A 23,786-nucleotide genomic window follows, 5' to 3' on the forward strand; every position below is an offset into this window, starting at 1 on the left:
ATATTACACATTTTTTGGCCGAATTCTGGAAAAAAATGAAACTGTCAAAGGGTTAAAGGCAACTGGCCTTTTTGAACTGCACTATACATTCCATTTATAAAAAAAATTAATGCACTCCATTTAAATATAAATAAAAATAATTATATAAAATAATCATATGAAAAAATTATAAGGCGGGAGCCTTCAAAGTTTAAATTATATGAGAAGGGTAGAAGGAACAACTATGCAGAGGTAAAATAGGCCTGTGTTTCTGAACCAATACTCCCTGAACAAACTTTATATTTAACATACAATTATTGTTAATTATAACAATTATTAACCATAATTCCAAACAAATTTTAATACATTTTATCCTTAATTAAATTCTTATAAATTTTATTACGATTATTCAATTTCTTAAATCTTCGGTATTTCTATATTAATTTTAACAATATTTACTATTTTCCCATTCAATAATTATTTCATTTACATCATTAGAATTACATTGATTAATCTTAAATTATTCTTATGTAATTCTGATGATGTAAATGAATTGCATAGATTAATCCATTTCATATGATTCTTATGCAGTTCTGATGATGTAAAAGAAATAATTATTAAACGAGATATTATTAAATATTGTTAAAATTAATATAGAAGTACAAAAGATTTAAGAAATTGAATAATCATAATAAATTTTATATGAAAATTTAATTAAGTGTAAAATGTATTAAAAGTTGTTTGGAATTATGGTAAATGAATGTTATTATTATCAATAATTGTATGTTAAATATAAAGTATGTTGAGGGAGTACTGGTTCAGAAACACAAGCCTGCTTTACCTCTGCATAATTGTCCCTTCTACCCTCCTCATATAATATAAACTTTGAAGGGCTCCCACCTTATAATTTTTTTCTTATAATTATTTTTTGTTTATATATAAATGGAGTGCATTAATTTATTTTATATAAATGGAATGTATAGTGCAGTTCAAAAAGGTCAGTCACCTTTAAACGAGGAACGGAGACCTTTATAAGCAACTGCCAAAGCAACACTTAACCACTCAGTACATGACTCAGTTTTAAGTGGTTTTGACCAACAGATGGAAATGTTTGAATTAGAGAAAGCTGCGACTTCTGGTTTTGTGTAAAATAAAAAACTTAGAAAAGTAAATTCTGTGGCAAGGAGACACAAGCATCTGGAAGCAGAAAGGAAGACAGAGTTGTGACGCAGTTGACCTTTTTATACCGAATTCCATTTCAGATCACATGGCAGTTTAATGTAGAGGTGATGGGTTCAGACTTCATTAATTAGTGTGCAATGAAGATTAAATGACGTATCTTTTTCGTTTAGAAAATTTATTGCTTTTTTTTTTTTTTTTTTTTTTTTTAGAATGAAGGTTAAAGGGCTATTAATTTATTATTTGAAAGCTAGATTTTATATTTTACATATATTTCACCCTGAACATAACACACTTGCTTTCGATGCTTTGGCCTACTATTTGGACAGCAGTCTGTCTACCCCTTCTATCTTACTGCAGATTTATCTAAAATGTAAACTTTTTGGAATAGGCACAATTAATGTGCCAACTTGATTGTGGCCACAACATGTTTACTGAAATAAAAGTTTAATTAAATATACTTTTACAACCAAATTTCTTGTTTCAGCATTCTACGACATCAAAATTCCTGCTGGTCATTACTTCCGAGTTTGATTTTATCACAACTGAGTGAAGTAGGACGTATACCTTCACTGAAGTGTTAATTAATTAATGCCTTCACATGTTAACCTTTAAGATATCTACGGCTCTGTCACTCTATGCACAAAGAGGAATCAGCAAACCATCTACACCTAATCATTCCCAAACAATTGTGTTACAATTTTTAAATGTTTAAAGTCAAAATCCATTCTTCAAAATTTAATCCAGCATATGTAAAAAGTGCAACGCAGTTCAATAGCAATATAAAAATGCGAAAAAAGAAATCAAACCATAGATTTGCTACGAGTGATTAAAAATGCAATCTATTTCTGCTTTATATTTAGTTTTCAAAAGTTGGAAGTAAAAAGAAAACATCCATCTTTATATATTAACCAAATGTTTCGAAATTCTTAGGCTGATGTTTGGATTACAACCGTTTTCAGTGTGCACCCTCGATCTTCACGTTAACATTTACTCTCCAGGTATTTTATCGAATAAATTAAATGACATTTTTTTAAGCGGTTCAAAAAATGAGAATTAGCAACGGATTTTAAAGTGATACATTCCTGAAATTGTGTTCATTTGCAAAAGAAAAAAATATTGTTTAAAAAATGACTCAAACTTTCTGATATGATTTTAAATTTACAAATTTTGAGAGTATATTTAATGTTATTTAGTAAATGATGGATGCATAAACCAAAAAACTTGCAGACATGGCTTAAATTTCACAAATAATTTTATTCCTTCGATAATGCACATTATCACTGCGGGTGCGCTATGAACCTCCCAATTTTATACAGATCACATCTTTTTAAAAAACAAAAATTAGAAAAGTAAACTCTGCTGATAGACAACACTAGCATCTGGAAGCAGAAGGGAAGACAGAAGAGAGAGAGAGAGTTGCAACACAGTTGACCTTTTTATACCCAATTCCATTTCAGATCACATGGCAGTTTATTGTAGAGGTGTTGGGTTCAGACTTCATCGATTAGTGTGCAAAACAGATTAAATTATGGATCTTTTTCATTTAGAAAATTTATTGCTCCGTTATTTTTAGAATGACGACAGCTAGATTTTATTTTTTACAAATATGCAAAATATAAAATCCAGCTTTAATATTATCAATATCCTTCTGTGACTCTTCTTCTGCCATATCCGTAAATTGAACAATAAAATCTCCTTGATCCAAAAGAAAGCAGTGCTTCACTGATATAAGCCTTCCTCGTAGATCAATATCACCCATTAAGAGATCTAATAATTATTTGCTTGCAAAATGATATGCAGGTTCAATGTATTCTACATACTTGCTGTCAAGAGAAGTGTACATAATAGCTTTTAGTATCAGAGCAATCAACTGTTTTACCACATTCATGAATAACATTCAGGTATTTTCCTATCCTTAAAATCATATCAGCTGCTTTTTCTAAGAATACAAGAATCCGATCTTTTTTAATAATGTATCGTTTTCCCAAAAAACATTACTGCATTCCACAGGTAATTCTTTTTTGGGAACTATTCCGTTTTGAGGGCCGTAAAAAAATTGCAGTGAAAATGTATGCGCAAAAGCGCCAAATCTAGCAAACGGGCCCATTTAACAGCGTGCCGAATCTACTGTACGTGCTGATTTCAGATTGCGTAAGTTTAGGTAGTTCTGTATTTTTTAGAAGCCATTGAAATACTAATTTAATTTTTAAATCCTTTTTTGATATCCTATGGATTTAACAATTTGGGAATTGCCCATGACGAAAAGTTGGCAATAGAATTTTGGGTAAAGTGCAGAATCACCCATTGCTTGACACGTTTTTAAGAATTGCACATACTCAATATCCATGTGCACATCGACCTATTTTCACTTAAAAAAAAAATCCTAGAATTGCACAAAAATGGCACTGCGCACACCCTTGACTTTATCTATGTACACATCGACCTATTTTCACTTAAAAAGTAAAATCAAATTGTTCTTACCCTTGTAAAAAGCGGCAAACAAATAAGTGAGCGATTCTGCACTTTACCGATAATATTTTCAAAGAAAAGGCATCATTCATTATAGAAAATTACGTTTGAACAACCAACGAGATGAAATTATGCTTTAGCGATAAGTAGGTAGCGAAAAAGCGATGCAGGCATCCATTCAGTTATGTTTAGCAATTTTTATATAAATTATAATAATGATCTGAAATAGTTATGTACTCTTATGCTTCCATTCAGTCGCGTTTAGCCTTTTTCATATAAATTATAATAATAAAAAAGTAGTATATGAAATTAATCTTTCATCTAAATTAAAACATCAATCTTAGATAGTTATTTACTATTATACTTCCTTTCTTGCCGCAATTATTAGGGTTGTCGCAATTATTTTTGGCAGCATTGGCATCAACAATAGTTTGGCGATTTTTTACGGCCCTCGAAACCGAATAGCACCCTTTTTTGATTAATTCGTTACTTTCAACTAAAACCTCAGAATAATAATCAGATATTATTCCTTTATAAATCCACTTTACTAAAATCTCAAAATAAGGAAATGCTGCTGTTAGAGTTAAAGCATGACATATTTCTTCAGCTTTGCCAGATTCAGCCAAGGATGCGAGATTTTCATGAAGAACAGAGAGCAGAAGCAATAGTCCAAAATCCAAACGTCCATTATCCGAAATGATCTAAAATCCAGACCTCAACATCATCCCCAATGTTTCTTCTCGTAAGCTTTACGCATGTACATTTGATCCCCCCTCTGTGCATAATAAAACATTTGGAGAGTCTCGATTCTTAATTTTCCTTCGACACTAAATAAAATATCTTGTTATTGAAGAAACAATCATTTTAGCATAAATTTGTACCATCAGTAATTTGGCTCCATTGCTGCGTATGTGTTTTGCCATACATCTCAAACCGAAACATTCCACATAGATACATTGCTGACCTGATGTCAACCTAGCGAATCATTATTTATTATACAGTACAAAGTCCGAAATCCGGACTCGTCAGGACTTCGGCGATTCCGGATTTTTCCAGATAATAGATCATCAGTTTAAATCTACTAAGATGGCATGTAGAAATTATAAAATTAAAAATATAAAATCATGGTATATGAAATAATGAAGTATTTATGATCTAAAGGGTATCAAAATTTACAAAAAAAAAGCTTAATATTTATTTACCTTAATTAAGACACAATAACATGCCGAATAAATACTAATTCAGAAGTCAAACAACAAAAATCAGCGTTATATTTTAAAAATTTTCACAGGTTTCTGTTCTAGTTAACGATCCTAATTCCAATCCATCTTTGCCTTCGGCCTTTAAAGAAATTATGTTTTAGTTCTGTGCCACTTGCTTATTATTGTCCAGGCTTTCTTATCTTATCTAATCATTATTTCCTATCTTGTTCATTTGCAGTTTTGCAGCTGAGGATGGTGGTTCGGTAAAACCATCGAAACTAGTCCTGTGAAAATTTTGAAAATATAACGCTGATTTTTGTTGTTCGACTTCTGAATTAGTATTTATTTCCCTTATTAAACATTTCTTTCAATGTAAGTTATTTTAAGTTGCTTCTTTTTTTTATGCTAATATTTTCTCTTTAATTCTGTAGAATGACGTAATCTCTCGTTCAATTATATTGCTGAAGTCTTATAACTGCTGTTTTGAGAATTCCGATTAACTTGTCAGTCAAAATTTCCTCGTTTTCAGTAACTTCTCTGTCACTTTCTTCAATAGTGGTAGCGGTATTTTCTGGATCTAGAACCATACTACAGATTTCGCCATTCATGATATAAAAACTTCTCTTTAATATCATCTTCATTTATTATCGCTTCTCCACATTTCTTTACAAAATCCGTTAATTGGAAAATTTCACCTTTGTTTTGCGATATCCGAAAACCTTTAAAATTAGTGGCTATCATCATCAAATTTAGCTATCCTTCACTATACATATTTGGCTATGCATCATGAGCTTGGCGACTAAAGACAAGCTGTTCCGTCAAATTTTATCTTGCTTCTATCGCACACTGAGACAATTAGCCTGAATTGTATTAGTTTGGTTATTTATTATAGTTATGTCTATTTCTTGCACATGCTTAAGGCTTATCAGAATTCTGAATAAATAAATTCCCACATATACTAAAGCCTTAGTAAGGGCTAACGCTAGATATCTTATCGCCTAATGCAGTCTCTGTGGGTCCTAAATTCTGCGACTTGGTACAGCCATACAAGCCCTGGCGCTGGTTCTGGGTGAATAACAAATTAGTTATTCTTAATTCAAATAGCACTAAATGTAATCTTTGGGTCTATAAGTATCATCAACAAAATCTATTTTTAGCATATAGAAAGAAATTTTTGGTAAATTTTTCCTCGTCAACATTTTTTTAGCGCATTTAACTTAAATCTGTAATCATCGCCAAGCGATAAAAACGCTCATCGTCAACACAAAAGGTTACCATACTCCTTTATTATTCAATTACTAGCATAAAAAATTGTTTAGGCATTGCTACATGAGTCATTACTCAAGTTGTCATGTTTTGATAATCAAATGAAAGGAAAATATATAAATAATGATTCGCCAGGTTGACGTCAGGTCAATAATGTATCTATGTGCAATGTTTCGGTTTGAGATCTGTGCCAAAGCACATACGCAGCAATGCAGCCAAATTACTGATGGTACAAATTTATGCTAAAATGATTGTTTCTTCAATAACAAGGTATTTTATTCAGTGTCGAAGTGAAATTAAGAATCAGGACTTTCCAGATGTATTATGCGCGGAGGGAGGAATCAAATGCACATGCGTAAAGCCTACGAGAAAAACTTTATTGGTGTTTTGAGGCCCAGATTTTAGATTATTCCGGATAATGGACGTCCGGATTTCAGACTTTGTACTGTACTTTCCTTTCATCACCGTATGTTTATCAAAACATGACAACTTGAATATGACTCATGTAGCGAAGCCTAAACAATTTTTTTATGTTAGTAATTGAATAATAAAGGAGTATGACTTTTAAGTTTACATTGCGCTTGGCAAGGATTACAGGTTTAAGTTAAATATGCTAAAAAATGTTGATGAATATAATTTTAACAAAAATTTCTTTCCATATGCTAAAAATAGATTTTGTTGATAATACTCATAGACCTAAAGATTACATTTAGGGCTATTTAAATTAAGAATAACTGATTTGTTATTCACATAAACCCAAAACCAGGGCTCGTATGGCCTCGCAGAGTTCCAGAATTTAGGACCCACAGAAACTGCATCAGGCAGTAAGATATGTAGCGCCCTCAATGAGGCTTAAGTATAATAAATAACTAAACTAATACAATTCAGGCTTAATTGTCTCAGTGCGCAATAGAAGCAAGATAAAATTTAACGGAACTTATCGTTAGTCGCCAAGCTCATCATGCATAGCCAAATATGTACAATGAAGGATAGCTAAATTTGATTATGACAGCCACTAATTTTAAAGGTTTTCGGATATCGCAAAACAAGGTGAAATTTTCAAATTAACGGATTTCTTAAAGAAATGTGAAGAAGCAGTAATAAATCAAGATAATATAAAAGAAGTTTTTCATTGTGATGACAATGCTTCTCAATCATCAATCAACAAATGGCGAAATCTCTAGTATGGCTCTACATCCAGAAAATACTGCTACCGGTAGTGACGAAAGTGACACAGAAGTTACTAAAAACGAGAAAATTTGATTGACAATTTAGTCGAAATTCTTGAAACAGTAGTTACAGGACTTCCACAATGTAACTTAACAAAAGATTATGTCTGTCTACAGAATTAAAGAGAAAGTAGTAGCACAAAAAACGAAACTACTTACATTGAAAAAAATGTTTAATAAGGTAAACAAATAAATATGAAGCATTTTTTTTTTTTTTTTTGTAAATTTTATACCCTTTAGATCAAATACTTCATTAGCTCCTAAATCACAATTACATATTTTTTATTTTATAATTTCTACATGCCATCTTACTAGATTTAAACTGATGATCTAATATCCGGAAAAATCCCAAATCTGGAATCACCAAAGTCCTGACGAGTCAGGATTTCGGACTTTGTACTGTATTAGCAATAGTTTCCATAGTTGTCACTGAAGGTTGTATGTAAAACCATAGCTTCTGAAGTGTTATTTTTTTCTGTAGATGTTGATTTTCAAGTTCTGACACAAGAATAAAATAGTCCTTCAAGAAAATACGCATACCAGCAGCAAGAGCATGACTGATTAAATCTTCTTCATAATGTAGATTATCTTCAACAAAATGATTATTGTTGAGTAGTAGGAAAACATTAGAAGCATATTTTGTACTAGTAACTTCAGGGAAAAATTTGCACTGTCAATCTATTATAAAATTTATGATGTTAAAATATTGAAAATTAGTTATGTTTCGAAAATTTTGAAATTTGTTGATTATTCAAAATAATCACAACAAATGTGTGTGCAAAGTTTGGTTAATCTTTGGATTATGGTAACTTGGCGATTTTTTGGCAAAAATTTGGCAACCAACTCTGCTACAGCAACCCTCTATTTTTTTTTCGCCGCCATTTTGTCTTCACAAAGTAAAGACATGTTTCTTTTCTTTTTATTTACTCAACACTTTTTCCAACAATCTGCTAGCCGAATTACACTTATGCTAGAAATTTCATGGAACAAAACTGCCCTATCATGACAAATATTAACTGCAAAATTGGGAAAAAGTGCAGAATCGCAAACTCCTTGCCGCGTTTTTCAGATACGCACATACACAGTAACCATGTACACGTCGACTTATTTTTACTTAAAAAGGCATCACAGAATTGCACAAAAATGGCATTGTGCACACTCTTGACTCCATCTACACTGCTATTTTCTTATAAATTACAAAACTTGCACGAAAATGCAGGAAAATTTTGTGAATCTTTAAACTCGGTAAAAAGCACATATATGAAATTACCTGATCGCGAAAAAATATATACCCTTTCCAAGGATGAGCATTTCCACGTATAAAATAAATAAAATATCCAAAAACTTTTACCTCTAAATTATCTATTATAAACGTCACCAACGAATTTCTAATGCAAACATTAAAAATGGTTGCAAATACTTAGTGTCAAATATTTAAATTATTTCCATGCACGTTTACTTCCACTGAAATGTATACCAAACTGCTACAAACATATAATTCACAAAATAACTATCATTTAATTAAAATATAATTAAACCATGTACACGTCGATTTATTTTTACTTAAAAAAACATCTCAGAATTGCACAAAATTGGCACTGCGCACACTCTTCACTATATCCATGTACATTGCTTTTTTCTCATAAATTAGAAAAATTTCATGAAAATGCATGAAAATTTTGTGAATCTTTAAATTCGGTAAAAAGGACGTATGTGAAATTACCTGATCGCGAAAAAGTACAGTCAAAAGTCGTTAATTCGGACATCCATAATCCGGAATGATCTATAATCCGGACCACAAAGCTAAAAACTTTCTGCGCATGCGCTGCGTTGACACATGCGCATAGGCGTTTACGGGTGCGCGTAAAACCTTTACAACTGCGCATATGCGTGTGCACAAGCGCAGAATACGTTTTTGCGTGCGCGTTTAATGTATAACGGACAATATAAGCTAAAATTATCTAATTATCTATTTCAGTTAATGCTGATGATTGCGTTGTTCCACAATCTTCGAATTGGATGCAACTTATTATTTTTTTGCAGACTGTAAGAGCAATTTTATAAAAGTAAACTTGAACTTTCGATTATGTCAAATAGAATTTCCGATGCTGGAGCTCCCAAAGGATCTACAAAACGAAAGTATGTTTCGATGTCCGTCAAACAAAAAGTGGGATTGCTGCAAAACATGAAGAAGGTGACAGAGAGGTTAGTGAAAACAAAAAAATTTCGATTGACAAGTTAGTCGGTATTCTCGTCACAGCAATTACGGGACTTAAACAGCGGAACTTTCTAACTGAACAAGAAATTATGTCTGTTTATAGAATTAAAGAGAAAGTATTATCACATAAAACGAAGCAACTTAAACAACTTACATTGAATGTAATATTTAATAAAGTAAACAAATTAATATTAAGTTTTTTTTTTTTTTTTTTTTTTTTTTTTGTAAATTTTGGTACCCTTTAGATCATAATTGTTCTTTATTTCATAAATTATGGTTTCATATTTTTAATTTTAGAATTTCTGCATGCCATCTTACGAGATTTAAACTGATGATCTATAATCCGGAAAAATTGATAATCCGGAATCGCCGAAGTCCCGACGAGTCCAGATTAACGACTTTTGACTATATATACCTTTTCCAAGGATGAACATTTGCACGTATAAAATAAATAAAATATCCAAAAACTTTTCCCTCTAAATTATCTATTATAAACCTCATCTGCCAATTTATAACGCAAACATTAAAAATGGTTCCAAATACTTAGTGTCAAATATTTAAATTCTTTCCATGCACATTTACTTCTACTCAAACGTATTCCAAAATACTACAAACATATAACTCACAAAATCACGATCATTAAATTAAAATATAATTAAATTAAAAAACACTACTTAAAATATAAATAAGCACGTACATTAAATTAATAAAAATTAACTTACAATCCTAATTACTTTAAACTAAATCATTGCTAATAACAATTTTTCAATAATACCAAATTAATTTATTTACTCCTTACATTTAGAACAACAATGCATAAAAATAATATCCCCAAATGATTAAAAATACTAACTTACCTAATCTTCTACAGAATCTTGAGGGCATGGTGGATCACGAAATGTCCATTTTCACCAGATTTCTCGCACAGCCATTCAAACTTATCTGTAATATCCTTCCTTTCACACAATCTCATTTCGTTCCCACATGTTGGACATTCATACTTATCCACAATTAATCCTACACTCATACACCATTCAACCAATTCTTTTGAATTATCAGATAAACGCATTAAAAATTTAGAATTCACTTTAGATAGCGCCATGCAATCCAAAAATTTATCAACACTCTTTCACACAACACACAATGGTGGCGGTGTAATTAATTATGGCAAAGCACACTAGGGCTATCTGCCTAAGGGGAGGGATGCCTTCATGGAGGACTTTCTAAGGGAAACTGGCTCGTATACACGTTACACATGGGGAAAACCACGAAAACACCCATGCAGCCAGCCCGTTCGCAGGATTCGAACCTCGGGCCAAACTACCAGTGTTCAGCGACTTTACTGCTCGGCCGCTGGTGGGCCCCACAACACACAATGAAGCTTAATACAAAATACTATAGTACTGCAGATATTTTTCCAAATTTACCCCCTTTTCCGATTAAAGAACTGTAATTCGTCCATTAATGTTACATGACATATCTCATGATCTCTCATTTCCCTCACACAAAATAATGCGTAATCGGAACTGAGTACTTCTCACATTATTCCCAAAGTCCTAGGTAGTAACCTTTATTGCCTCCAAAATGTCGCCAAACTACCTGTTACCATATTCCAAAGATTAGCCCAAAATTTATACACCTGTGATATTGTGTACAAAGCTTTACAAAACCATCCTTGAAAAAAACCTAATTATGTGGACTGTCAAACACAAAGTCTTTTGGACAGAAAATTTTTAAAAGACTTTAAAATATTATCCAAGTTTACATTTTGCAATTGTGTACATAATTATTTTGCTGAAAATTTCAAGATTGTGTTTTCAAATTATTTATCTTCATTTGAATATGCTTTGGCATTTTTCTCTAAAAAACTTCTCTCTCAACCAGCCATTTTTCTTCTTGAAGGGGGCAAATATGTAAAATATAAAACCCAGCTTTCAAATAATAAATTAATAGCTATTTAATTCCTGTCTTTATTCTAAAAATAACACAGCAATAAATTTTCTAAACAAAAAAAAAATCTGTCATGTAATCTGCACTGTGCACTAATCGATGAAGTCTGAACCCAACACCTCGACATTAAACTGCCATGTGATCCGAAATGGAATTCGGTATAAAAAGGTCAATTGCATTGCAACAACTTCCCTTCTGCTTCCAGACGCTTGTGTCGCCGAATTTACTTTTCTAATTTTCATTCTTTAAAAAGAATGTAATTTGTACAAAATTGGGAGGTTCATAGCACACCCACAGTGATAATGTGCATTATCGAAGAAATAATATTATTTGTGGAATTTAGGCCGTGTCTGCAAGTTTTTTGGTTTATGCATCTATCATTCTAACTATGCAGCAAAGTCTTCAAGTTATGATGCAGAGAACCGCTGCCAATCTGTTGCAACTTTCACCACGTCATCTTATCACAATAATGGAACAGTGTTATTACATATATACATATATAGAAAAAATGAAACTTTCTGACTATTTGCACTCTCACGTAAAGTCACCCACTCGCTGATGCCTTCGTATGCTAACAAAATGTTTCTTTAGCAAACTTTACAGTTCATAAGCACTGTTCTGTTGACATTTAACTATAAAAAGACGCATTCAAAGAAAGAAATTTTATGATGCAAAACAGCAATTTATACAGCCGATATTTATATTGTTATGTTCTGTGGATAATGCTGAGCAAAATAACCATTAAAAATAAAGGGTACTTTGGTATTATCACAACCACCTTGGCACAATTTGACAATTTTTTAAATAAGAAGAAATGGTAATTTCAAATCAGACAAAGTTATTTATTTCATATCATACATTAATCTTAGTTCAATATTTATTCTGGAAAACAATTAATTATTTACAAATGGTATATTCTGCATGTAATTATTCCAGTCTACCACAGTCTTACCAGCCATTTCCAACTCTTGCAAGCAAAATTTAATGCTTGTTAATTTTATTCCAGCAGCATATAAACCTGACTGCTGTAGTAAATGGCAGACTATTCTCAAACCAATTACCGTTTCAAATGCCAATGTGTTTATTATGCTTTTGTATGTGGAATTTCCAAAAAGGTTGCATTCCAAAATACATCAACATCAAATGCGAATCTGAACATTCACACCTTTGGAGCAAAATATTATAGTCCTGCAAAAATTTCACAGAATTCTCTTTGTTTGTAGGCAGATCCCACAAGTGAATTTGAGACTCAGCTGAAGACAAAAATATTGCAATTTGCCTTTATAGCTCCTAATACAGTACAAAGTCTTTAATCCGGACTCGTAGGGACTTCGGCGATTCCGGATTAGGGGTTTTCCCTCATTATAGATCATCAATTTAATCTGGTAAGATGGCATGGAGAAATTATAAAATTAAAAATATGAAACCGTAATTTATGAAATAAAGAGCAATTATGATCTAAAGGGTATCAAAATTTACAAAAACAAAAAGCTTAATATTTATTTGTTTACTTTATTAAACATTTCTTTCAACGTAAGTTGTTTAAGTTGCTTCGTTTTTTGTGCTAATACTTTCTCTTTAATTCTATAAACAGACATAATTTCTTGTTCAGTTCTACTGTTCAAGTCCTGTAATTGCTGTGTCGAGAATACCGACTAACTTGTCAATTGAAATTTTTTCGTTTTCAATAACCTCTCTGTCACTTTCTTCACTATCGGAAGCAGTACATCAAAGCATGCTTTCGCTTTGTAGATCCTTTGGCAATTCCAGAATCAGAAACTCTTTTTGACATAATCAAAAGTTCAAGCTTCCTTTTTATAAAATTGCTCTAACAGTCTGAAAAAAATAGTAAGCCGGATCCAATTAGAAGATTAAGGAACAACATTATCTGCAACATTAACCGAAATAGATAATTAGATAATTTTAGCCTAGCGTATACCGTCTGTTATACATTAAACGTGCATGCGTAAACGTATTATGGGCATGCATAAAGGCATTATGTGTTTACACATGCGCAGAAAGTTTGTAGCTTTGAGGTCTGGATTATAGATCATTCCGGATTATGAACGTCCGGATTAAAGACTTTGTACTGTATAACCAAAACACAGTGTATAAAAATGGAGACATTGCTTATTTACACTTACTGTTATCAATATGATTACATAAAAAATTGTATGCACACGGTTGACACAGTTTGGTGACTTCTACTAAGGTGGTTGTAATAATGCCACAGTAACAAATGGAGCCTGCATGGTTTAGCCATTGCCAAATGCATACTCAAGAGTATGCCATAAATGGGACAGTTCTACTGAATGTTGGAACTGGGATTTGGATAAACAGAAAGAAACAAAAAAGTATTACCTGCTTTTGCATTTAACTTTTGTTCTGTCAAAATGCTCTCCAATTTTCTAATACACCAAAGAACTTCTTCTTCGAATGATAGCTGTAATTCCTACAAACATTACGTATTATTTAAATAGTATACTAACTCATTTATATGAGAATGCATCCTAAAACACTCTATCTGAAAACCATTCCATCTTTTATACACATTACATACATATCACATACTTAAAAATTATATTATGGTAATTTATGGCTTATCTCTAAACATTTACATTAAGAAAAACATATCCTTTTCGCTTAGAATTTACTCCCAGCTACAGAATTCAGAGCATTTGATTACCTTTCTTGTAAAATACCTTCATTTCATTTATATGTAGCTAACTTATTTATGATATTCCCACCTACTTGCAAATAATCTTAAAAATGCAGTCATCTTTTTTATTACACCACTTTATATTCAGACCAATATGACCTGCAGATAGTCTTCACTTTATGAATTTTTACTACAATGAAAGTCTTATATCAGAACTTGTTTCTTAGACAACAACAGAAAAAAAAGACGAGGATTTTCCACTTTAGGAAAAAAAGTGACAAGCCAAAGCAGAAAAACATGAATAACTGCAAGACAGTATACTGGTTTTAGGCTGTTTTACAATATGTTTGCCAATATTAAGTTGTATGATAGCTTTATGATAGAAAAAATGTTTTAATCTTAACAGTAAAGTACAATATCTTATTCCATGCCCTTCACTCTGCTCACAGCACACAAAAAAATTGAATTTCAACACTAAACATGAAATGCATAGTAATTACCAATATTGTGATATCATGCATAAAAATGACAATATTATATTATCCTTATCTTCTCTTTTCTATGTTACTGCATCTGTATCTCACATTACTAAATCTCCGATGACTCAAATAATCAGAGCTGCCTCCTTTAGCTTCTGGAGAGTTTGTTCTCTTTTGAATTTTTTGAAGTTCAAACTATATTTTACACATATTTCTTCTATTAATGTAGAATTAATCATTTTGCATATTTATCAAAAAAATACATCTTTTACTTAAGAAAGATAAAATATTTTATGAAATATTTGACATAATTTGATAAAGATTTTGCCCTGTATGTTAATGCTAACTGCATGTTAACTTTATTATTCCATTACAACTTATAAAAGGTTTAACATAAACAGTTTTTTTTTTTTTTTTTTTTTCCTCCATAGCACTCCATTGACTGAGGGAAAGCTGCATTTTCAAGTCCAGCTTATGTGTTTCAAAAGGAGGGGAAAAAATCATTAATTTAGATAGTGATTTCTTGCATTTATATAGTTAGAAAACAATTCTGACCTCGGGTAAAAATCATGCACACATTTCTACTATTCTGTGAAGTGTTATTTACGGCATTTAATAATTTGGCAAATTTGAATTGATACTACGGTAGGCGATTTATTAACATATAGAATATCAGACATTCTTGAAAATAATTCATATAAGAAGTAACAAAATAATTAAATACGATTCTTTTTTTTTTTTTTTTTTTTTTTTTTTTTTAAGGTAGTAGAAAAAAAACAGGCCCATATCTCATCGCCATCTAAATCGACAGAGTTTTATTTACAATGTACGTCAATATAAAGTTGTGTTTTTGCTTAATTATAAAGAGTAGAATGGAAACTACTAAAACTGTTTAGAACACATGCAGGAAAAAAGCGTAATGAATTTAATTTCTTTGTTTTGTTACTTTTCAGTGAGTTCCCAGAAGATTAGAAAGGTTTATTAAAATATTTCGATACACTTCGTGGTATTCTCCGGGCAATATTGCATTTGTTCATTATTTCTTTACGTTATTAGGAAACGTACGTTAAAGGCAATATCGTTTTTCACTCTTCCTGGAATTGTCTACACATTTCATTTAAATTTTTGCCCTTTTAATCGTTCATCTTTAATTCATCGTTCATCTGCATAAAGTGATCACTTTTCTCTGAATGAGAGACAGTCATAACATTAAATTGTGCCAAATTCATATTTCTTGAACATATTCAAATTAAAAACACTTGGGTCCTAAAACCTGTTCCACCTATCATACTACCAAAAAAAAAAAAGAGGTAAAAGACATAAAACTCACACGTAATACAAAATTTAAATAGAACGTACCTCATTTAGAGCTGTGTTATTGCTCATTCTGAAAGCTCGAACGTCCTACATTTTCACCAGGAAAAAGCGGTAACCAGTAAGTAATGTTTATGGCGTAATTCGACGTCACAACGAAGCTCCGCCCAATATCAACACCAACTTCCGTCCATGTCGCTCCTATGTACCACGGATTCAAAGCAACGACTTCATATAACAGGTAGACGGCTCACCCACAGAGAATTCGTCTGCTAGGGTGTCTCCAACATACACCACGTGACTAATGCTGTTGGCGCTCTTGGGGAGTGATAGCTTATGCTGTTCATCGCCAGTTTGGCCCGCTTTTGATATGGCAGGTAGTACTTTTTATTTCCGTCTGCTAGCAGTCAGCAGACAACGGCCTCGAATTAGGTTGTTCGATTTTTTACAAGTATATTTAGATATAACTTAACCCCTTTTTTCCTGAATATTTTATCTATATTTTTAATAATTGCTTTAAATTATTTGCACCATTGTTTAAGAGGTTTATGTTAAATAATTTTAGGAAGAAAATCTAAAATAAATAATAAAAAATTGAGATGGAAACTTTAATTTTGAATAACGTTAAAAAATTAATTGCACTACTGTTTTTTTTTTTTTTTTTTTTTTTTTTTTCCTCCATAGCACTCCATTGACCACTCCATATTTGAGAAGGTAAAAAAAATCTCGTTTAATTTTAATGCATTGCATCCTAAAGAGAAAAAGAAAATCACATTGTATTATATGTATTTATGCCATTGATTGCCTTTCTTTTCTTGAGATTATATTACTGGAACAAAATAATGCAATCTTAATTACTGATTTCCACACTCATGTGTATGTCATGGGGGGGGATCAATACATCTTATTAACTATAAAAATTATTTTATATTGAATATGTATCAAACGGTAACAAACTTCAACTCAGTATTTATTATTAGGATCAAAACGATATTACAGTTAAAAATTCTCTCTCTCTCCTTTTTTTTTTTTTAAATACTATTTAAAATATGGTAAGTTTTTCACATCGCATTTTTTCAATTACAATAAATTTCTAACAGCATCGTAGATGAGACAGAATTATAATCCAGATTATTTTTATTTTAATTGATTTTATAGAAAATAATGATAAAGCATTGAGCTTTATTTTCTATAAAATAATGATAAAGCATTGAGCTTTATAAAAGTAATCTGATTTTTAAAATAATGCTGTTTAACTGTTTATGTTCAATGTTGCATGAATCAAGATGCTTTTTTTTAACAAAGTAAACATATCGCACAATCTTTTCTCAATAATTTAATGCTAATAATAGCGTTTTTCTTTTTTTCATCGCAAGCAGTAATTGTTTATGAAATCAAAACGCGTACGACTTGGCGAAAAAAGGTTAACGCCAATTGGCGCAGCTTTCTATTTCAACGGAATACACGGAAAAAACATATAAAATTCAATTATTTGTAAAGGGTGATTCCAGTAAATAGTGTCACAGTATTTAATACATTTTGATGCTAATAATACATGCTGAAAATGTCATATACGGCGGCAACTTTCTTATACAGTATGGCTGAAACTTTCCAACCAATTCAACAGAGATAGTAAAATGACAAAAATACTGAAAATAAAATAATAAATCATGCAGTTTTAACTTACCTATGAAAGGTTACAAGTCCTCCTTTCACGAAACTTTCTTTACATCCGTAGGCGCTGCAGCGAATAACCATTTTTACTTAAATTATATGTGACCAAGCAGAGCAGCAGTCTTTCGTCCCATAGAAAGCAATGTAAAGTATTTCCGCACTTTCGGAATTCTCGCAGCAGTCACGTGACACTAATGTTGGAACCGGTTGAAGGTTGCAATACGCTCTCTATCAGTATATTATCTCGTTGATTCAAAGGTGAGCTTTGGTACGTGAAGGTTGTACATTTTGAACTGTTGTAAGTATTCCTGCTTGTTTTTCATTATGGCGGCCAAAAAACCACCAGATCGTCTTCGGAAAAGGCATGATATGATAGTGACAGTGAAATGGACTATGACTCGGATTACTCTACCTCCTCTAAGAATAGTGTTGCAACTCTCAGGGCTACAACGTGCAGGTTACAAATTAAATAATCACAGCAGGGATTATTAATATAAAGATTTAATATGGATATCTCACACAAGCTGAAAAAGTTACATTACTCTAGGAACTGCATATATATAACTGAGTGAAAAGGGAATTTCCCCGCTTAGTTCGCAGTTAAAGAAAAAATAAGAATAATAAAAAAATAGTCCAATCAGATGCGGCGCTCCTTCTGTTGACCTTCGCCTAGCCGTTATGTAATCGTCTGTCTGCAGCCGCCGTCTCCAACAAATAGCGCTAAACTAAAACTTAAAGGCTATATCAAAACTAGCCCAGCCGTGAATAGTAAAACCCAGCAGAATAAAAGAATTAAAACCAACTCAGAGAAAATCGAGATACAGACCCCCAGAACTAAAAAATTTGAAGCAGTAATGAAAAAATATAAAAATATGTGTTTAAATACTATAAAATATGTATTCTAGCAGGTTTAATGAAATTTTTATATTTATACTGCAGTTAAAAAATGAAATACAATACCATTGCATTTTATCGAATTTTGAACAATTAAGACTTGAGAGCATTACCATGTCTAACAGCACACAAATTTATCACATACATATTTCTAAAAAGTTATTATTTCTAATTCGTACAATAAATACTAAAAATATTAAATGTGCTATAAACTAAATTTCAGACTGAGGCTATAAATGTCCCAGAACAAATATACTGCAAATATGTTTAGTCTGAGAACTTAGGTTTGTTTAAGCCAGATATTTCTAGCAACTGTGAAGTAAAACTGCCACTCTATGGGCAAATTTAAAGTTCCTCTGAATTCAGATTACTGTACATAACCATGAATATGATATGAAAGCACACATTGACTTATTTTATTGCACTACAATATGAAAGCACACATTGCAAGAAAGAAAGTACAAGGAAATGTTTATAGATTACTTACAATCAATGCACATAACAAATACTAAAAAGCTATAGAATAAACCATGTTTGAACATCGATGAGTACAGGGAAACATAACAAAGCAAATGAAAACAGAAAATAAAGCATTAAATAAATATTTACAGGTGAAAGACACTTATTTTTACATATATTATGAATATTTTATTAATTATGTGCTATTTCTAATTTAAGACTCTTTGCTTGATAAGCAAACAGCAAACGTACTATTTTCCGTATACGTATCCCGATCTGCTGCTACGGATAATCCCTTAGCAGGGAAAAAGTATCACGCTGTCCTCCTAGAAGTGCGTCATCGGATGACAACCATAACGTGGTCTACCATAATAATCTGTTTCTCTCCGTTTTGGCGTTAAGGCTGTTCTCCGAACCTTATCCAAACATTTTCTCTAACTTAATTAAAGGACTAATGGGAGAAAACAACGCACTCACTGAAAAAAATGAGAGGCAATCTTCGACGAAATTCTAGCTAGCTCCCAAGGCCGATTGGAAGAACAAGGTGATATCTTTCGCTTCAGAGAAGAAAATGAACAAAATTATTTAGATAGCAGAGCACACCAGAACATACTCTATAAAATCATCAGTGAAGCTAGAAAAGAACATGAAAATAATCCCAGACGCAGCTAAAATTAAAAATGGAACCAGAATGGAAACTTCCCTACAGAAACTTGCAAACCAGATTCAAATTCTACAGAAATAGAGGAAATATAACAAACAAATCGCTTCGAGCCCTTAAATAACACAGGAGAAAATGATACACCTAAAGCAGAAAATAATGAAAAAAATCATTAACAAAATTCCACCAATAGTTATCACTCAGAAAGAATTAGATTGGATTGATTTTCAAAAAATCTTAAACACTCCAAGCTTAAAGCATAAATATGAAACATAGATGAATGCTCGTAAAATTTATTTAACTACTACTGTGGATTTGGTGGATAAGCGAAATCGAAACTGATCAGCCAGAGCATTTCATAAGTGAAATAAATGCTTATTTTGTTCTTAAAAGAAACATTATATTTATTTTTACAATTTCCCTTCTTGTTCGCAATATGTTACTTATTTTTTACATAAAAATATAACACACACACAGATCGTATTTTATTCTCGAGTGTCAAGATGTAGAAACATCATTTTACTCGACTTCTGATAAAGATCGGGGGAGAAAGAGAAGGGTGAAAGGAGTGTGGGAGGCGGATGAAAGAGAGTGAGGTCCGCACTAGCGGCGGCGAAGAAAGTGGAGGTGTCAAGTTCAGTGTCGTTATAAGATGCAGCCGCGGGTGGTAAAACCGCAGAGTCAGTTTTGCGCAAGGAGGTTAGAATAGAAGGAGGAAGGGTTCGCAGTTTCCTCCACTATCGGGGAATGAAACTCCGCCGAACAAGCAGCGTCCATGTTTGTGACTTCAAAACATTGCATTACGGCAGTGACATGTACGTGTTTCTAAGCTGTTCCGTGCATTTATTTTCCAGTAAAAATATGTTAAATTTATAATGAAATCCCCCGCTATTGTTGAATTTTTGTTTTAAAGTAATAAAGATGATATCCATAATTTACTATGTACAGCAAATTATTAAGAAATAGTTCGAAATCTAAATGCATGCGCATAACCTTAAAGCCTTTAAAAAATGATGTTTCTGCATATTTCACGAATTCGCTTAGGTTAGAAAATAAATCTTAATAAAATAAAACAGAATTCATTGATTTCAGTTTATGCGCATTTCATATTTATTAATCTCAAAGAAACTGCCTGTAATTAAGTTGAATTACAGAAATACACCTATATAAATTTTTGGATACATCTTTCCACATGTTCAATTGTGTAAATATTTTACTTAATTTTAATCACTATACTGCACAGAAATTTGTAAGTTTATGCAAAAAATTTTTAACAACAGAACAGTTTATCTTAACTTAAAAAAATGAATAATAATTAATATATAAAGAAAAGCATTGCTTTATTTAACACCTTTACAATTAATAAAAATAGTAACAATGGATTTCTTACTTTTCATGAAAGTTATAAAACGAATTAACTAAAACGTTCAAATTATACAATTTAAATCCTACTATATAGCATTGTATCTTAAGGAACGAAGATACCAGCTATAAACAGAAACATTAAAATGTATTTAATATATTTTGATTATAGTTACATTAAATAACCTATTTTAAGTCCTTTTTTTCACATCTGGAAAGAAAACCACATGACATTGTGATATTTTTTGACATAGTTGTCATATTACATAAAAAAAAGAAAATTAATAGTTACGTGTGAAAAATAATGCCCGGAATTTTTTTCGAGAATCTATTTGTGCATCCATATGCAATACAAGCTGACATGCTTCAAAACGAAAAGAAAAAAATGTTGCAATGACAGACTTCCTTGCACAAGTCACGGTGATAACAGGAAGATGGCCGCCAAGCTTCACCGTTTGAGTTGAACCTTCCCTCCTTCTATTCTAACCTCCTTGGTTTTGCGTGAATGAGTCAATTAAGGTTGTGAATCCTATGTGGGGAGGATATCACAAGGGTAGCGATGTTTTTCTCTGGCACGCGGGAAGTGTCTGAGAGTGCTAATAAGGCTATTACTGTGGGTTTGTACTGAATAAAAGAAGTTGACCGCTAATCGTTTAATATACTCTTGAATAAGTTCCATTCGTAGGTCTCTGTGGATGTAGATGTTGGGAATATACCAAGGAGCATTGATAATTTCTCGTAAAATTTTATTTTGTAGAATTTGTAATTGTTTAATATTGGTTTTAGCTGCATGTCCCCAGATCGGTGATGCATAAAGAAGAGCTGGGCGCAGTATGGAGCGATAAAGAATTAATTTGTTTGTAGTAGATAAGTTGCTTTTTCTACAAAGAGATCGCATAGTAGCTGTGGGGATTTTAAATTTTTGTACTACGGACCGGAAATGGGTTCTGAAGGTAAGTTTTTGGTCAAGGGTGACTCCAAGGTATTTGGTTTCATTAATCCAGTCTATTTCTTCGTCAAATATTTCAGGGGGTGGAGGATAGTATTTCATGTTTCCTTTACGGAAAATTATCGCCTTAGTTTTATCAGTGTTAATTTTAATCCTCCAAAGGGTAAGCCATTTTTTCAGTTTTATGAGATAGCTTTGGAGTTGGTTTCTTACGGCGATAACAGTGCAGGCTTTAGTAAGTATGGCGGTGTCATCGGCAAAGAGTGCAAGATGAACAGAAGGGTCTTTAGGGATATCTTGTGCATAAATATTAAAAAGGTACGGCGAAAGTACCGACCCCTGTGGGACACCAGCATTAATTACTCTGGTGGTAGAATATGCAGTACCGATTTTGATTCTGAATGTTCTGTTGCTGAGAAAAGAGGCTATTAAGCGAATAAAATGATCTGGAAATTTAAGAGTGATTAGTTTGTAAATAAGTCTTCGATCCCATACCCTGTCAAAAGCTTTCGCGATATCGAGAAATATAGCACCGGTCCGAAGCTTGCAGTTGTAGCCTTCGGTGATAATGTTGATAACTCTAAGAAGTTGGTGGCAAGTGCTATGATGATTACGAAAACCGAATTGTTCTTCTGGGAGAAAATTCATGGAAGGGTGAATTTTTTGGATGTGGAAAAGTAGGACTTTCTCAGTAACTTTAGACAGGTGGCTAAGTAAAATGATAGGGCGATAGTTCTGTGGGAGAGTTGGATTTTGTTGCGGTTTAGCAAAAACAATTATTATAGCTTGCTTCCATGAGTTAGGAAAATGAGCGAATTTGATAATGTTGTTGGTTATTTTAGTTAGGCAGGTAAGACCGTTGATCGGAAGATGCTTCAGTGATTTGGTCGAGATGCCATCGTGCCCTGGGGCTTTCTTTGTTTGTAAGGCGCTGATGGTGTTGGCAACGATGGTTGGGGTAGTAAGGAAAGTGAAGTTGTACGGAGCAGGGGTGTTAAGGAAGTTATTGACCACCTGGTTGACCCGTTCAATATGGTTATTGTCGTACGGAGTGGGATTAAGAGTGAATGTATTTTCCATATAGTCCGCAAAAGCTTTATCTTCTTCTGTATATGAAGTTTCACTAGGTCCATGGATAGGTGGAATAGGTTTATAAGGTTTCTTGAATTTGCGGGCAATGTCAAATAGGGAATTGTCCTCTATAGCAAGGTTATTTAGGAAATTGGTCCATTTTTGGTTTTTGAAGTTCTTGAATCGTCTGTTGATTTCTTTTTGCATATAGTTTAGTTCGTGTTTGAGGTGTGGATCCCTGGTGGTTTGCCATCTTTTGCGGATCCGGTTTTTCTCTTTAATCCTATTTCTTATATCGGCAGGCAGGGGAAGGAAAGGCTTGTTCACATAAATGTATTGGTGGCTTCCTTTAACCCATTAACGGTTTCACCCGGATTTTCTCGTTCTTTTATTCAGGTCTCTTAACGGTTCGTTACGGATTATTGTTAGTTTAAATGTACCCTCGAAAACGGACAGTCCCGTGTTTTTGTATTATCGAAAAAACACGCCAAAAAGGACTAGCCCGTATTTTTGTATGTCTTCCAACCCCCAATGCCTAAGGGGACAAGGGTTCATGCAATCCTGACGACAATGGGTAATGGCTGTCATTAGAGTGGGGAGAAATCTTCTTGATGTTTTGGGATAAAGGCCTTACACTGACTCTAAAGAAACAAATTTATTACCAGTTACAAAGTGGATGCATAAAGGGATTTAAGAATTTCCGTTTTAGAGCAGTTATTGAATAAAAAATAGAATTTTTTACAAAATGAACGTTTACTTATAAGAGCAT

The 23,786-nt window shown here is 32.4% G+C and overlaps 1 protein-coding gene across 3 annotated transcripts in view; it reads right to left on the reverse strand.

The window, feature by feature from the left end:
- Window positions 1-16,151, reverse strand: part of LOC118204418 (UPF0488 protein C8orf33 homolog) — a 32,700-nt gene extending 16,549 nt beyond the window's left edge. For 2 of the 3 annotated variants that reach the window (XM_085808292.1, XM_085808293.1), the window contains exons 1-2: window positions 15,993-16,151; window positions 13,857-13,947 (exon numbers count right to left, since the gene is read on the reverse strand). In XM_085808292.1, the coding sequence (XP_085664418.1) occupies window positions 13,857-13,947; window positions 15,993-16,019 (118 nt within the window). In that variant the 5' untranslated portion in view covers window positions 16,020-16,151. The remainder of the gene's footprint in view (window positions 1-13,856; window positions 13,948-15,992) is intronic. The other variant, XM_085808291.1, reaches the window with a different exon arrangement.
- Between the last annotated feature and the right edge of the window lie 7,635 nt (window positions 16,152-23,786).

Source organism: Stegodyphus dumicola, chromosome X1 (assembly GCF_044657685.1).
Source record: "Stegodyphus dumicola isolate Sdum_Otavi_A_Nest chromosome X1, ASM4465768v1".
NCBI classification, from domain to species: domain Eukaryota; kingdom Metazoa; phylum Arthropoda; class Arachnida; order Araneae; family Eresidae; genus Stegodyphus; species Stegodyphus dumicola.